General features: G+C 41.8%; 1 protein-coding gene across 10 annotated transcripts in view; it reads left to right on the forward strand.

Moving 5' to 3' along the window:
• NR1H3 (nuclear receptor subfamily 1 group H member 3) overlaps positions 1-17,264 on the forward strand; it is a 42,967-nt gene that overhangs the window by 16,062 nt on the left and 9,641 nt on the right. For 7 of the 10 annotated variants that reach the window (XM_032227058.1, XM_032227068.1, XM_032227060.1 and 4 more), the window contains 2 exons: positions 7,782-8,004; positions 9,528-9,794. In XM_032227058.1, the coding sequence (XP_032082949.1) occupies positions 7,890-8,004; positions 9,528-9,794 (382 nt within the window). In that variant the 5' untranslated portion in view covers positions 7,782-7,889. Of the gene's footprint in view, positions 1-2,383; positions 2,548-7,781; positions 8,005-9,527; positions 9,795-17,264 lie in introns of those variants that run through there. The other 3 variants (XM_032227091.1, XM_032227105.1, XM_032227084.1) reach the window with 3 other exon arrangements.

The following is a 17,264-nucleotide window of genomic DNA, read 5'->3' on the forward strand; positions in this document are numbered from 1 at the left end:
GTGTCGTCTCCTTAAGTGTTTTAGTGTTCGAATTGCCTTAGAATGCTAAATAGTTTTAGCATTTTATGTATTATATGTGTGTTGTTAGGAACTGTCTGAAACTATTGGCCTGGAAAGCACATGCATTAATTAAATAATACACAAAATGAAGTGGCCAGCGGAAAGAGGATGGATTTATAAGAGTAAAAGTTTTACAATTACATCTTCTAGGTGACACACACAGCTAGTTGTTTAATGTCAGAAGATCTTTCATTTTCAGATTTATCTTCCATCCAAAATGCTTTCACTCTATTTTTACATCATAAAAGGGAAAAACAAATTACTCATTCTAATTGGAGATGCATAATCTGACTCTTCAGACTACGCACAATGCATAAATGTCTTGGGTTCAGTAATTCAAAAAGATGCAATCAATTTATATTTTCATATAACAGAAGAGGAACTCATTAAATACATTATTACAGGATATTTTAATTAATGTTACTTAACATATTCCAATTCATTGAAATGCAAAGGAATTAAAAACTAATTCATTTTTTGTCATGGCTTCCCCTGTTGTATTTACTGCACTTAAAAGGCAGGTATGTCCCAGACCAGAAAGAATTGGATCCCATGTTCTAAATGCTGATCAGTGTAGAGGGTTAAGACAATCTCAGAACAAATGAGAAAAAGTCCATTAGCGAGAGTAAGAGGAAGAGCTAAAAGACAATACTGTGAGAACATTTGGCTTCCCTGTGGCCAACTCTTAGAGGAAGTAAATAAACCTTTTAAGAAGCATATGAAAAAGATTGCTGATTGGTACAAAAATAAGAGGAATTGACCAGTGCAAAAAGTCATGCTGGCACCAGTCTGTTGGAGAAAAAAGTGAGCATGGTTTCATCTATTATTACATAATTTTTGCCTTGTAATTTCTTTACAAAGAAATTGCATTTATTACTCTTCATAAATGTATCAATTAATTATCTCTTAATTGGGAGATTGTGATTGTGATTTATGTTTTTAAATCTGACTTATCCCAGTGCTTTCTTGTGATTTACTGATATGTTGAATAGGGCCATATCATATTTAAGTTGCAAATACTGTATCTGGAGCACAGGTAGGTGACAGGAGAGAGCTACAGAAAACATATCAATGTGTGCTCTCTCTTTAAAGAGCACAGTGGGGGATAGGGCTGGCTAATTTTTTTTTAAGCTAGGGCAATGCAGTGAGATATTTGGATTCTGTCTTGTACTTTGTCAGAAAATGATCTGGTAGAATATATGTATGCTTACCAGAACCAGGACTTAAACTTCGCCAGTGTTTTATTTAATTGTCCAGTGCATTTTGGAGTTACACCCACATGCATTTTGCTTATATATAGGAATTGTTCCCAACTTTGGGAGAAGGGAGAATAACTTTAAGATAGTTATCTTGTCTCTTTCTGTTTGCTGAATTGTGCAAATACACGTAATCTATTTTTAGCTAAATTATGGTTTGTTCATTTGTTCCAATTGCTTGAATATGTATAGCACTCTAAACATTCTACTGTACAGGGTACATCAGGAGTAGGTTGCTGCTGGTTTTACTACTGGTTCGCAATGCATGTTTTTCAATGTAAATTGTTCTTTTCGCATGCACACAACAATTTACAATGAACTGTGCATGCGTAGTCACTAAAAAACAAAATGGCGGCAGCCCAGCAGCAGTGAGAAAACTGATTCGGGGATGTGGCAGGCCTGGGTCGCTGCCGGTTCTGCGACTCAGGCCTAAATTCCACTACCATTTCGGCCGAACTGGCAGCAATCCACCTCTGTTCTGCATGCATAAATTACAAAAATATAATTGGTGATTGGTGGTTGAGCATGTAATACAAGCACAGCTTCTGTGGAGCCTGATCTTTCAATTCTTGGGAGAAAAGCAGATGAGAAGAAAGGGCAGGAGGACCTCTTCTTGAGAAAGCAAGCTCACACAACTTAAAAATGTGATGGGTGGAAAGAGTCATAAATGTGTAAGTTTGTGTGTCTATAAACATAATTGAAAATAACTATACAGAAATGATAATAGTGTAATTAAAGTTCTTGTTGCAGGAAGAAAGAGATGAACTCTTATTCTGATAGACAAGTGAGATGTCTCTTAGTGGTTATGAGTGCAAATGGTGGCCACAGGAGAATGTTGCTTGAATTATTTGGTTTGTTTTAATAACAGCCCTTCATATCTGAAGGATCAGGAGGAGTTGGACTTAGGACATTTGCTTGCTGAGTTGTTCAGCTGATTCTGTACAGGGCAGGGTGTAAGGCCTGGTGCCAACGTATCTTGGAAGTACTTGGTGCCTCAACTGACACATGAATGTGATAGCCCAGGGAATTTTATGCTTTCATTAGCCTTTTACCCACATTTACTTCCTCAGGAGGTTTGGAGTTGTTCTCATTGCATTTTTTAAAAGAATGTTTGGCTGATACTCTATTGTTTTCATTTGGAACTGGCACTAACAACAGCTGACAAGACAACACACAAGTTTCCAGCATATCGATATTAACTAGATCATTGGAACAAAGGAATTTGAAGTGGGTAGGCATTATTCTATTTCTAAACCTCTCTTCTTTTCTTCTTTCACTTGGATAGTTAAACATTTAATGAGTTTTCATAATATTTTTAGGAAATAATTGATTTTCACGGTATAATGAAAGCAAATTCTATTTTAAATTTTGTAGAAAGCAAGACTCTAGTTGTGCTTAATAAGAGATAGGACATGAGATAAAAGTCATTTTCTTCCAGTTTATGAACTCTTATTGTTTGATTCTCTAGAAAGAGACCTGACTGAACTGCTGCTGAATAGCGTTTAATTAAATTGAGGAATTTGATGGATACTGGTTTATCTATCACTTGATACAATATAAAAGAGGACTTGAATATCTTGCAAGCATTTGAAATCTTAAAACAGTATTTAATTTTTGATTGTTGAAAAAAATCTATGCTAGATTAGATTAAAATAATTATATATAAGCAACAATAGTTTTTATAAGAGTGATCCCCAAAAAACTTGCTTATGAGCTATCCAAAAACTACAAATTTCTGTCAAAAGAAATTGTTATAATATTTCATTATAAAAATTTGTTTCCAATGGTCTTAAGATCTTTCCAACTATTTTCAGATTCTGAATTTCTCAAACTTCCCAGAGTATAGCAGTAAAACTATGGATTTTTTAATATGAAAAGGTGCTTCAAATGTTTATTCCATGAGTCCAGTGTAATTTTAATTTATGTTGGCACTAGCCAATCACCATCATATGCTGGATATTCAATCCCTGTGTCAGTGTGAGTGGAAGAGCATAAACAGCATAATTCTCATCTCCAAGACAACCTTCAGCATGTAGAATTGGCCTATTCTGTGTGTTTATTTTGAGTATGGATCTTTAAGATTCCACACATACCGTATTTTTTGGAGTATAAGAAGCACCGGATTATAAGACACACCAAGGTTTTGAAGAGGCAAATTTTAAAAAAGTAGGTAGATATATAGAGGGATAGAGAGGGAGACAAAGAGAGAGAAATACAGTAGGTAGGTAGGGAGAGAGGGAATAGTTAGGTAGGTAGGTAGATATTGGGATAGAGAGAGAGAAATAGAGATAGAAAGATAGAGAAATACAGTAGGTAGGTAGGTAGGTAGGTAGATTGGGAGAGAGGGTGTGTGTAGGTAGGTAGAGGGATAGAGAGGGAGAAATAGAGAGAGAGAGAAATACAGTAGATAGATAGGGAGAGAGAGAGTGAGTAGTTAGGTAGGTAGATAAAGGGATAGAGAGATAGAGAAATGAGAGCTAGAGAAATACAATAGATAGATAGGGAGAAAGAGTGCGTAGGTAGGTAGAGGGATATATATAGAGAGAAATAGAGGGATAGAGAGAGAAATACAGTAGATAGGTAGGTGTTTCTGCTGACACAGCACTTGCTCAATGTAATTCTCATCAATCAGTTAAAGAGAGCTTTCCAAAAGGGAAAAAAAAAAGTTTTTGCACTCTGCAAACCTCCCAAAGGTTGCACATTTTTTTAAAAAAAAGGCATGAATAGCCTTGGGGGGCACTTGCAAGTGTGCTCCTAGGGGGTGGGGGGCCAAAAACAAGCAAAAACTGGCTTGCTTTTCACAAAAACATGCCCGTTTTTCATTAAAAAAATTGCATGCATAGCCTTATGGAGGCTTATAGAGTGCTGTTGGGGACTGGGGGGGGGAGGCTGTTTTTTGCTCATTTCTGCCCTCCCCAGCCTCCAGGAGCTCTCTGAAAGCCTCCATAAGGGTACGGATGGCCATTTTGGTGAAGAAGGGGGGCTTCGGGAGGCAAAAAATGCTGTATTCGGTGTATAAGACGCACCTAGATTTTCAGCCTCTTTTTTGAGGAAAAAAAGGTGCATTGTATAGTCAGAAAAATATGGTACATGTGTGAGAGAGATAAGGGTCAGAAGATTCAGGTGTCACCTATCACAACATCATTTAAAAAGGCTGTAAAAATAAACTTTTAGGTCTTTTAAGATTGAATTGTCCTATAATTGAGATTAGGAAATTGTTACCTATGTTGATTAATAGTTTTATATTTTTGCTTTCATGGTTTATTGCAAGCATTGGGAATTGGTTTCTGATTATGATATAAGAAAACAAATAATTTGAAGATGAAGATTATTCTGACTTCATTGTCATGTTTCCCATTGAAGCATCACTGCAAATTTCTTTTAGTTTTCTAATTCTCTAACATACATCCTTCCTTTGAAAATATTTCATGTTATAAAGATGTTATTAACACCATACAGTCTTTGATTTCAAAGTTTACTGTAGTCTTGAATGTTCCTAATTGGGACCTTTTACTAGAGAATCATTATGCGCCTGAAACTGCTTATGGATCCATAAAACTAGTATGTGATATTTTAAAAATGTCTTCAATGCTATCTTTTGTTGCAGCACAAATAGAATTTAGCATCCGAGTAAACAAATCAGCAAAAGACATATAGCTCACATCCAATCATATATATGTTATTGATTTACTTGTGTGTTTCTCTTAAGCCTCTATAGTCTTTCAAGAAAAATCAGGAGCTGACCATATTTTTGTGACCAGGGCCTATATTTAGTGTGTGGGGAGAGAGATAAAAAGTGTGAGGAGCAAAAACATTACAAAGTTGGTGAAGAGAAAATCACCTTAGAGCAGTGATGCGCAAACCTTTTTTGGCACCGAGTGCCCAAACCTAAATCTGTGTGTGTGCGTGCATGCATGCGCTGGAGCACCTGAAATCTGGAGACCAGCTGGCCGGAGTTCACATGCTTTGTTTTTTGGCTGTTTGGGGAAGTTTTTCAAACCATTTTCAGGTTGTTTTTCAGGCCATTTTCAGGCCTTTTTTCAGGCTGTTTTTGGGCTGTTCTCAGGCTGTTTTCTAGTGCTCCGGTACCCTTGAAGACCAGCTAGCCAGAGCACATGTGCACACCAGAAACCAAAAGAGTAACTAGCAATGGTGTACGCGCACACAGTGCCACCTCTGGCATGCGTGCCATAGGTTCTCCATCACGGCCTTAGAGATGGTGTTTCTGGTTTCAGCAGGAATTTGGGAGTCTGCTTCATGAATCGAGTAGGTGTTTTTTGCTTTGAGAAGCTGTAAATGTACTTTTTTGACAACTGTATTGCTATAACTCAGTGGTGCACTTTATAATTGGAAGATGCAATGGAAGAGGTTATTTTTAGTTCCAGGAGCATCATGAAAATGTTGAATTTGATGGTTACTTATCTCCAAATTATTCAGCTCTCCTTTACTCTTCCCAGATTTGTCTTTCCCCCCATCATATACATCATTTTCTCTGCAGTTTGAGAAAAGTGGGAAATAGATCCATTAGAATGGACCCACAGTATGCAACATGCATCAATTCTCGTTAATCATTGGCCTCTTATTCATTATCTAATTGACAGTGACATTGATATTTAAGTGTATCTGTATCTCAGTAGAGAAAAATAAAATAGGACATGGTTGCTCTTATGATGACCAAAAGATATAAGAAATGCCTGGGTACTGCAGTAGGAACAATATTATTTTTATTTAATTGAAGAATTAACAGTGTAGAATTGATTTTCCCATTCAGGTATTTAAGGTCCATGAAATAGCAATGAACCAAGAGAGCCAGGCAAGATGACTGGGAAGTAAACACACACATGAGATTACCTAGCTACTGCAGGCACTTAAAATGGAATTTAGAAGCATTTTAAAGAAGAAACTGTGATCAACAAGTTATCAAGTTCACTGCAAGGGAACAGAGAAGAGTGATGCTCACTTCTGACTGTTGTTTATTTTCTTCAGAGATGCACTACAACTTCCTCAGTTCTAAATGCCGACATCACTTTTTCCCAGTCAAAAACTGTACTAAGTAACAAGTTTCACTTTGGGCGCCTGCTTTGGCCTCTGCATGTGATGACATTTCGATTTTGAAATTCCCTTAGTCAAGCATTCATATCCTTTTCTTTGGCTCCAGCTGTCTGGCAATACACCCTGTTTCCTGGCACTTTCTACCCTTCAGTACTACTTTGCAGCAGCATTGCTTAACTTACTGAGCTGACAGCAGCAAAAGACCAAATTGAATTTTTTCCCAGATATCTAGGTGGGGCAATTCAGTCTTTTCCTCTTTTAACGTATCTAGATCCTCTTTGATTTTTTTTTTTAATAAGGAAGTTTGGTTAAATATATCTCATATAACCATTCAGCAGATGTTCTCTGAAGTAGGTTTTCTACTGGGGTAATGTTACCTTTCATTAACTCAAGAGATTTGCTAGAATGAAAATTACCACAGTGAAGTTTTAGTTTGGCATGTAAGGAGAGCATTACAATCAGTTCACCTGCTGCAAACCAGGTGAACTCTCTTCACTGCTTCTAAGGTTCTAAAAATGGTAATCAGGGCAATATGCTTTACTGAGAATAGCTGAACCTAGAACTTTGCTAAAGTTATAATTAATGAAAAAAGACGTATTAGCTTTCAGGCAAGTTGGCTGTTTTGCTCCTTCCTTCCTTCCTTCCTTCCTTCCTTCCTTCCTTCCTTCCTTCCTTCCTTCCTTCCTTCCTTCCCTCCCTCCCTCCCTCCCTCCCTCCCTCCCTCCCCCCTCCCTCCCACACTACAGTATTTCAGAATCTTTATTTCTTTGGCAGGAAGCTACCTTAGTTTTTGATTGTTTTTAATGATGGGTATGAAATAGTTTTAAAGTTTTACTGTTTACTCTTTTCTTACTTAGGTTTCCGATCTGCCTAAAGAAGTATGTTTTTGGAGATAAACAAATAATAAAAAAATAGAATACATGAATTAAAAGTGAAAAAGCCTTATTGGCTTCTTCACTTTTTATACAACTTTTCCAAACTGATATCCTTCAGATCTGCTGGAAATACAATTCCCAATGTTACCCATCAGTACAGAGCAGCACATTTGGAGGGCACCAAGTTGGAAAATGCTACTTACGATAATCTGGTTATGGCAGTCCTGGAGAAGCTAGGATGGAGCACTATGTACAACCTCTTGAGCTGCTGTATGAAAAGTTGGTTGAAAACCAACATAATTAAAACACTATTTCTATTATAAGTATTATATTATTGATAAAAATAATATTTATATTTCTAACAGAAAAATTAAGTTTTATTGAAAAGAAGCATTTTCTAGTTAAAGGAGACAAACTAATTCTTTGAGGTTGAATAATTGCAGATGGCAGCAGCCTGGGTGGATACTGTTGTGTGTGGTAGTATGGAAACAAAAGACTTCCATATAACTTTGGGAATTCTGTTTTTCTTTTATTATAGCTTTTGTTTTTCTCCATTTTATGAAGTCATTGTAAGACTGCATGCAAACATCCTGAGTATGTTCATAGACATGCTTTAGAGATCACAAGAGCGTGTAGAATAGCCACCATGGGTCCCACTCAGCTTGTCACACAGAACCATGGGAAGAAGACAAGTGTTTTTAACATGGAGGAAAAAGTATTTGCACTTTTCCAGAATTCAGAGATTCCCTCTGAACCTAGAGGTAAGAGTACATTCTTGTTTTAATTCATAGGTTTTGAATGTAGTACCAAATTATCTCTATGTTAAATCAAATCGTGTGATAGGCTTACGTGGTGGAATTCTAGGTAGCACTATGGATTTCATGAAATTCTAAAACAGTTTCTGCACATTAAAAACAAAACAATCTCCATTCAAGCAATGCATTATAGGATAATGGGTATAATAATAACTATGGAATATGATATGGATATTGAATCCGGAATAAATTTTGGGTCTAATTTTGAAAAAAGGTAAAGGAAAATCCTGGGAAGAAATGTAGAGGGAAAGAAATTCATGAGAAGGTCTAAAATGTTTGCAAGGGGTGGTGGTGTTTGGCTGAGTTTTTCTGAGTTTTGAAAAATGTTGGAAAGAAACATTTCTGTTTCTGGTATGAACAGTAGTCACCTGCTTAAAGTGAATAGTCTGGATTATTTATGATTTCAAAAGTTTACATAGTTGATTCAAGAAACTGTAAAATATAAATGAAAAGTATGTTGGACTTTGCTTTCAAAATCCCCAAGGAGCAAGACCAATAGCTATATTACCCAAGGAACTATGGGAACTGAAGTCTCCTGAAATTGGTTCCCAGAATTCTCTGGCTAATATGGCATTAGACTGGTAAATGCTCTCCTAGTCAAAAACAACGCTGATGCCTGCTGTCCAACCCACTGAACGTCAGACTTTCTAAAAAGGAAACATGATCATATGAGCTAATTCTATTTTATTGTAAGGCTACATTAACAGAATCGTGCAAGTCTGAAAGTATAGATCCCCTGCTGTCTTCTTTAGAGCCTAAAACCTAAAAGGATATCTCTTCTTTGTCCACCTCCGATGCAGCTTCTCTTATCTCACTGCTCCTAGGCAGCATCTCTTCCCCATTTCCCAAAGCCATTCCCACATACCGTTACGTATTACACAGAGAGACCAAGACAACCAATAATAATATTTTCTTTAGTTACCCATTCTCTGTGTCTGTTACCTTTATATGTGAAACACACTAGATTTTTATTTCCAGGTCCTCCCAGAGTCTAATAGCTGCTGATTCTTTTAAAATAGATATCTAGATAGAAATGGGAATTGCTTGATTAACTACATATATTGCTCAGTTTTAATCCAGTATTCTAGCTTTGTATTTGAAGAGATATTTAATACAATGGGTACAGAATTCTTACCTCAATTATTCCTATACATTCTGAGATGATATAATTATTTTTCATAATACTAATTGAATCATCTGCATTATAGTCCTATGGCCCTAGAAATGCATTGAACACCATTGGGTAAATATTATTAGAACATGTTAGTATATCCAGAGGAGATCTTCCTTCACCAGGTCCTTATGTACTTTGATTCCACGTACATGTAATGTTTCAGCTTTCTCCAAAGCCAGCATGTTATTATGTATGGAAAAAAAAACTGTTAGCATGCATCCATCATGAGAAGCTTTTCTCTCATTTTCAGATCTTATTTCAGAGTCTTTCCTTTCATCCCTTTTCTCTGCTTTAGAAAACCCTCCCCTGAAAAGGAAGAAGGGGCCAGCCCCCAAGATGCTAGGAAATGAGGTGTGCAGCGTATGTGGGGACAAAGCCTCCGGCTTCCATTACAATGTCCTGAGTTGCGAGGGCTGCAAAGGTTTTTTCCGACGCAGTGTGATCAAAGGGGCCCAATATATCTGCAAGAACAGTGGCAGATGTGAGATGGATACGTACATGCGCCGGAAATGTCAGGAGTGTCGGTTACGCAAGTGCTATGAAGCAGGCATGCGAGAGCAATGTAAGTACCTAGTGTGGGAATACCAAGGACCATTCTGGAGATATTGCTTTATAAAGACAAAAATGTTTCCTTTAGCTACATTTCATAATAAAGCTGCCAGTACTCTCTCTGGTCATAGAACCTCAATCACTTAATAAAATAATGTTGTAAAGTAAGCATTTTGAATAAAATATGCTTAAATTAAATTATTTAAATTATTTTTTATTTGAATTTTTACAAAGTTCAAAATATTTAAGACCATTAATACCTGAACTGTTTATCTCAGATTAGGTTGGGACAATGTTCAAGCTGCTGTTTGTTAGGAGGTTTTCCCCCAATTATGGTATGCTTTTGTTTGTTTCAAAAGGATTTAGAACCTTGCTGTTCTGAAAATTAATTCATTTTTTTCATTGAAAAAAAGCACATTTTATATTGCTACTATCCTAATCCTTTATACTCCTTTGATAGGATGTAACTGGATATTTGCACATCCCTTAAAATTCATATTTTAATTTACCAGATAGATTTCCTAAATGTTTCAATCTTTCCAGGTTCAGTATGGGGAAAAAATCCCAAATTGTTCTCTTTGTCAGGTAGCTGTAAAGTATGCATGTAAAATACAACTGTAAAGTGCCAGGTATTTTATCTCTGTTACTAAATGGTAAAACAGCTGAGGTTCAACGTAGTAGCAGACTTCATAAGGTAACTTCTACTTCACAGCACTTTTCTTTACAAACGCATTCTGCCAGTCACATGATTTAATGCTAACATTGTTCTTAGACATTACAAAATAGATATTTTGGAAAAAAGATTCTGCAAAAGATGGCCCTTCTTTTTAAGAACCAGACATGGACAATAGAACCCCTCCCTTGGTTCTATTTCTGCTCACCCTGTTATCCATTGCCTTGCTCCTACGGCCCCTAGGAAAAGATCTGGCCGTCCTTGACTGACTGGTGTGTTTGCTCGGGCGGGGAAGAGGACGACGCCCTGAACCGAGCCCTGGGTCATTGTGGCCTCCTCCGGACATTGCTCCTTGCCTTCCGCTCTAGCCATTAGGAGGAGTAGGATTGTGGCTGAGTTGGCGTGGGAGCAATAGAGGATGGCGGCCGCAGTGGCGAGGACTGGGCTTCGAAAACATCAGCATTCTCCTCCTCCTCTGCCAGAGTGGCTCAGGTCAGTTCCAAACTTTGGCCCCCCCAGATTGAGGCCCTTATCCATCTTTAGGAAGGAGATTTCTAGGCATACAGCCTGCTGACCTTCATTGGAAGGGTGAGACTGAACGATTGCCGCCTATGAACATTAGACTTTTACATCTTATCCTGCCTGCATACGGCCGCCTTATATACCACGCACTTTTGATCTGGTGGCCAAGGACGTCTCCCCAGGACATAGGAAGGGAGAGGAGCGGAGTACCTCTCCCCCCCGCCTTTTCACATTGTCACACATTACAACTGCGCAATTTTTAACTGGTATGGTGAGTGTATGGGATTTACTTGTGATTGAATGAATGGCCCACTTTTTATTATTCCATTATTGTTGTATTTTATGTGTTTTAACTATTACGTGGGGATTGTCTGAGTGAACAAATGAGTGTGTTTGATTCGGAGGGCCTGCCGGGGAACGCGGGAGCCATAGGGGTGGTTGAGGGAACCACGGACACGGGAGTGGGCCGGAGCATCACGGTCGTAACAGGGAGGGGCAGATATGGCGGGGACTTTAGGGCTGGCCATTACCGGGGAAGGAGGGCTCGCTATGTCACAGAGATCCCTCCTTCCGGCCCTATGAGTCCCACTCCAAGGCCAGATGGCGCGAGTAATCAGGACCCTGGTCTCAGGCTGTTGTCGCTAAATGCCAGGTCTGTAGTTCACAAGGCTCCCCTCGTCCGGGACTTAATTTTAGACGAGAGGGCAGACCTGGCATGTATTACTGAAACCTGGCTGGGCCCGGAGGGAGGAGTCCCCCTCGTAGAGATGTGCCCAGAAGGTTTTCAGGTGCTCCATCAGCTGAGAGCCCAGGGAAGGGGTGGAGGTGTGGCTATTGTTATCCGAGAGTCTCTAGTACCTCGTAGGATCCCTGCTCCGGAGCTTGTCGGGTGTGAGTCCCTGCTGGTGAAGTTGGACCTCAAGGGTCAAGTGGGTTTGCTGTTAACGTACCTGCCTCCCAACAGCGTTGCAGCAGCCCTCCCCTCGCTCCTCGAGTCGGTAGCCGAGCTGGCAGTTGAGTTCCCCAGGCTTATGGTCCTGGGGGACTTCAATTTGCCTTCGCTCGGTGAACACTCTGACGGAGCGCAGGAGTTCATGGCTTCCATGACAGCCATGGGCTTGACCCAGGTAATTCGGGGCCCAACCCATTCAGCGGGTCACACGCTCGACCTCGTATTTCTCTCGGAGCAGTGGACTTGTGATCTTGGTCTGAGGGGTAGTGAGATCATACCCCTGTCGTGGTCAGACCATTGCCTACTGAGGCTTGACTTTCGGAGGCCAAACCTCCACTGTACGGAGGAGGAACCGACCAGGTGGTTCCGCCCCAGGCGACTTATGGACCCCTTGAGGTTCCAGACGGAGCTTGGGGTTATTCCTGATACTCTTGCCCACAGTCCGGTGGAGACTCTGGTTGCTGCCTGGAATTCGGCAGCGACGGAGTCTCTTGACCGGATTGCGCCACTACGGCCGCTCCGAGGCTGTGGATCCAGGAGGCCCCCTTGGTTCACCGAGGAACTCCGGGAGAGGAAGTGCCGGAAGAGACGCCTAGAGCACTTGTGGAGATCCAACAAATCCGAATCGAGCCGAGCACTTCTAACATCGTGCATCAAGGATTACATCAGGGCAATTAGGACGGCAAAAAGATCTTATATTGCCACCTTGATTGCCTCCGCTGAGTCGCGCCCAGCCGCCCTGTTTAGGATAACCCGTTCCCTCCTAAATAGGAGGGATACGGGGGATCCCCTGCAGGGTAGGGCTGAAGACTACGTCCAGTTCTTGGTGGACAAAGTTGCTCGGTTTTGGTCGGAGTTGGACTCCGATTCTGCAGATCCAGCCGAGGCACAAGGGGATAATCTGGTAGACCATCGCTGGGTTGAGTTTCAGGATGTTGCCCCTGGGGACGTGGACAAGGCCATGAGAGCTGTGAGTGCCTCCACATGTGTACTGGACCCGTGCCCCTCCTGGCTGGTTGTCAACAGCAGAGAGGTGACACGGGGCTGGATCCAGGCTGTTCTTACGGCCTCCCTTCGGGAGGGGGTCTTTCCCCCCGCACTTAAAGCGGCGGTGGTGAGACCCCTCCTGAAGAAACCATCTTTGGATCCAGCTGTTCTTAACAATTACCGTCCAGTCTCCAACCTCCCCTTTGTGGGGAAGGTTGTTGAGAAGGTGGTGGCCTTTCAGCTCCAGCGGGCCTTGGAGGAAGCTAGCTATCTTGACCCATTCCAGTCCAGCTTCAGGCCTGGCTACAGCACAGAAACCGCTTTGGTCGCATTGACCGATGACCTCTGGAGAGCCAGGGATGGAGGCTATGCCTCCATCCTGGTTCTCCTTGACCTCTCAGCGGCTTTCGATACCATCGACCATGGTATCCTTCTGCGACGACTGCGAGAGGTGGGGGTGGGAGGCACTGTTTTGCAGTGGTTCTCCTCTTACCTCTTGGACAGGTTGCAGTCGGTGTTAGTTGGAGGGCAGAGATCGACCCCTAGGCCCCTAACATATGGGGTGCCGCAGGGTTCGGTCTTGTCTCCCCTACTTTTCAACATCTACATGAAACCGCTGGGCGAGATCATTCAGCGGCACGGGATAAAATACCACCAGTATGCGGACGATACCCAGCTGTATCTGTCCGCCCCGTGCCAACTCAATGAAGCGGTGGACGTGATGAACCAGGGACTTGAAGCTGTTAGGGACTGGATATGGGCTAACAAACTTGTGCTCAACCCAGATAAGACCGAGTGGCTGTTGTGTTTCCCTCCTGCCAATTTGGCAAGTATTCCATCGCTCAGGCTGGGGGGGGTCAAACATTACACCCCTCAGACAGGGTCCGCAACTTGGGAGTCCTCCTGGACCCACAGCTGACTTTCGAACACCATTTGTCAGCTGTGACCAGGGGGGCATTTGCCCAGGTTCGCCTGGTGCACCAGTTGCGCCCCTACCTGAACCGGGAGGCTCTCACAACAGTCACTCGTGCCCTTGTGACCTCTAGGCTGGAGTACTGCAACGTGCTCTACATGGGGCTGCCCTTGAGGAGTATTCGGCGACTTCAGCTAGTCCAGAATGCAGCCGCGCGAGCGATTGTGGGTGCACCTCGCTTCACCCACGTAACACCTATCCTCCGCGAGCTGCACTGGCTACCTGTCGATCTCCGGATACGCTTCAAGGTGCTACTTGCCACCCATAAAGCCCTCCATGGTAGTGGATCTGGGTACTTGAGAGACCGCCTACTGCCAATTACCTCCACACGACCTATTAGATCTCATCGATTAGGCCTCCTCCGAGTTCCATCCGCTGGTCAATGCCGACTGGCAACCACGCGGAGGAGAGCCTTCTCGGTGGTAGCTCCGACCCAATGGAACGATCTCCCCGTGGAGATTCGTACCCTCACCACCCTCCAGACCTTCCGCACATCCCTCAGAAACTGGCTATCCCGTCAGGCCTGGGGCTAAAGATTGTAACCCGCCCGAATGGTATGAATGTTGTTTTTTAATTATGTATTGTCTTATATGTAAAAAGTCTGTTTTCCCCCCTTTCCTTTGGATTGTGAGCCGCCCTGAGTCCCCCCAGGGAAAAGGGCGGCATATAAATAAACCTTCAAATCAAATAATTCCACCCGATAATCACAATAGTGCATTCAAAAATATGATAATGTGATTGTATTTTAGCTAAGCCAGTTGCTTACTACTTGACCAATTTATAATTTGAAGTACATCATGAAACTGGAGTCTCGCTGTATTCCTCTTAAGAAAAAAAAATCATTTTTAAAATTAAAGTACAAATCTATTGTGGGATAATAGAGACCTAATACCTAATAAATAAGGTAACAAAATAGGCTAGTATATTATATTTGACAGCCAGTTTAGTGTAATGGTTAAAGCAGGGGTGTCAAACTGGATTTCATTGAGGGCCGCATAAGGGTTGTGTTTGACCTTGGGGGTGGCCTGGCTGAGATGGGCAGGTGGGCATGGTCAGCTCGACATCACTCGTGTCAGGGGCATCTGTGGTGGGCAAGTGTTAAGGCAGGACTTCCCTCAGACCCTCCCTCCCTCTCATAATTTCCTTCCTTCCTTCCTCCCTCCCTCCCTCCCTCCCTCCCTCCCTCCCTTCCCTTCTTTTTCCTTTCCTCTTCATTCTTTCTTCTTCCTTCTCCTTTCCTTATTTTTCCTTTCTTGTTCTCTTCCATTCTTCCCTTCTTTTTCTTTCCTCTTTCCCTTTCTCCTTTCCTGTCCTTTCTTGGATGCTCAAATGCAAGAGTGGAAACATTTCTCCTTTTGTTTTGTTTTTAGTTTGTTTTAGTTTGTTTTGCTAGCTCTCTGCCAGCAAAAATGGAGCCCGATTTTGCTGGTAGTGGCATCCCAGGCCGGTCCTTTTCTGTTTCCAGAGCAGCCCCATGGGTCAGATCTAAGCACCCCACAGGCTGCATCTGGCCCACAGGCCCCTGGGTTATGGCATCAGGTTAGAAACTAGGAGACTGTGAGTTCTAATGCTGCCTTGGGCACAAAGCCAGCTGGATGATCTTGGGCCACTGATTTTCTCTCAGCCCTACAAAGGAGATAGTGGCAAACCATTTTTGAAAATCCTTGCAAGAAAACTGCAAGGACTTGTCCAGGCAATCTCCAAGAATGGGACACAATTGAACAGGGGAAAAAAATCATATCCACATAAACAAATCATTAGAAGTTTTTATATTAGAATTTAACAGTTCAAACCATCCTAGAATTAGTTTTCTAATTTGGGCAACTAAAATACTGTAGCTCCTGTACAAGTTCAATTTCATACTTTTCTTAGATTTTAGACCTTAGACTAATTTATTTAGTAATTCATGATTGTTTCACCAGAATGGGGCTATATGATAGCATCTTCTCCCAGATCATAAAATATTCTTCCTTCAAACATGCTTCTCAATGTATACAATCTTATGACAGGCAAATATAAGTATAACCAGTGGTGGGTTTCAAAATATTTTGGAACCTTTTCTGTAGGTGTGGCCTGCTTTGTGGGAGGGGCTTGCCGGCTATGTGACCTGGTGGGAGTGGCTTGCCAGCCATTTGGCTGAGTGGGAATGGCTTGGCAGTCATGTGACTGGGTGGGCGTGACCAACTTGTAAAATGTGGTGAAATTCACTTAACAATGCTCTTGCTTAGCAACCGAAATGTTGGCTCAGAAACTCTGGCATTTGAAGCACGCAAGTCTTAAAGCTGTCACGTTACAAGATCCTTGCACCCCTAACCCTTTAGAAAAAAACCCAGGGGTGTTCAAACTTGACAGCTTTAAGACTTGTGGACTCCAACTCCCAGAATTCCTCCTCCAGTCATGTTGGCTCATAAACTCTGGCATTGAAGTGTGCAAGTCTTAAAGCTGTCAAGTTACAAGATCCTTGCACCCCTAACCCTTTAGAAAAAAACCCCCAGGGATGTTCAAACTTGACAGCTTTTAGATAGGACTCTTAGAGGTGGGTGGAGAAATTGGTAAGCCAGCCAATCAGTGAGAGGCAGGCGGGCAAGTGTGGTGCAGATGGGTGGGGGGAGGGAGCTGGAACCGGTTCTAAATGGCACTGTACATTTGTGGAACCTCTTCTATAGAAGAGGTTAGAACTGGCAGGAACCCACCCCTGAGTATAACCATATTGCTAAGTATCTGGAATCTCTATGCAGCATCGTTACAATCTTCTGTTACTCTTCTTAAAGTCAATGTATGGATATATGACTTTTAAAATGTTCACTTTTGTCCTTTTAGTTCTTATTTAAATTGATAATCAATCAATCAATCAATCAATCAATCAATCAATCTATCTATCATCTATCTATCTATCTATCTATCTATCTATCTATCTATCTATCTATCTATCTATCTATCTATCCATCCATCCATCCATCCATCCATCCATCCATCCATCTTATATTATCATTAATATTATATTAGTTCTGTATGTATGTATGTACCAGCACTTCAAGCAATTTCAACCAAACTTGGTACACAGATGGCTTACCCTCTGGAAACACATACTAGCAGGGGGGGGGAACCCCCTGGTGTGTGCATGTGTCTCTGTGTGTGTGTCTGTGGATGCCTGACCTGTTAAGGAGAGCGAGTGCAGTGTCCTAGAGAGGCAATTGTTTGTGGTGTCAGTTCCTTTGCAGCTTCCTCTGGAAAGCCAGCCATGATGTTCACCCTCCAGTGGACCAAAGGGAAGCGCCTGATGGATTTGGGGCAAAGTGCCAGGATCGTAGACAGTGTGGGAAGGGAGAGGGCAGGGATGATGGGCATGGAAGTAGGGGGAAAAAAGGCCCCTCTC

The sequence above is a fragment of the Thamnophis elegans genome, chromosome 1 (assembly GCF_009769535.1).
Source record: "Thamnophis elegans isolate rThaEle1 chromosome 1, rThaEle1.pri, whole genome shotgun sequence".
In the NCBI taxonomy this organism is placed as follows: Eukaryota; Metazoa; Chordata; class Lepidosauria; order Squamata; family Colubridae; genus Thamnophis; species Thamnophis elegans.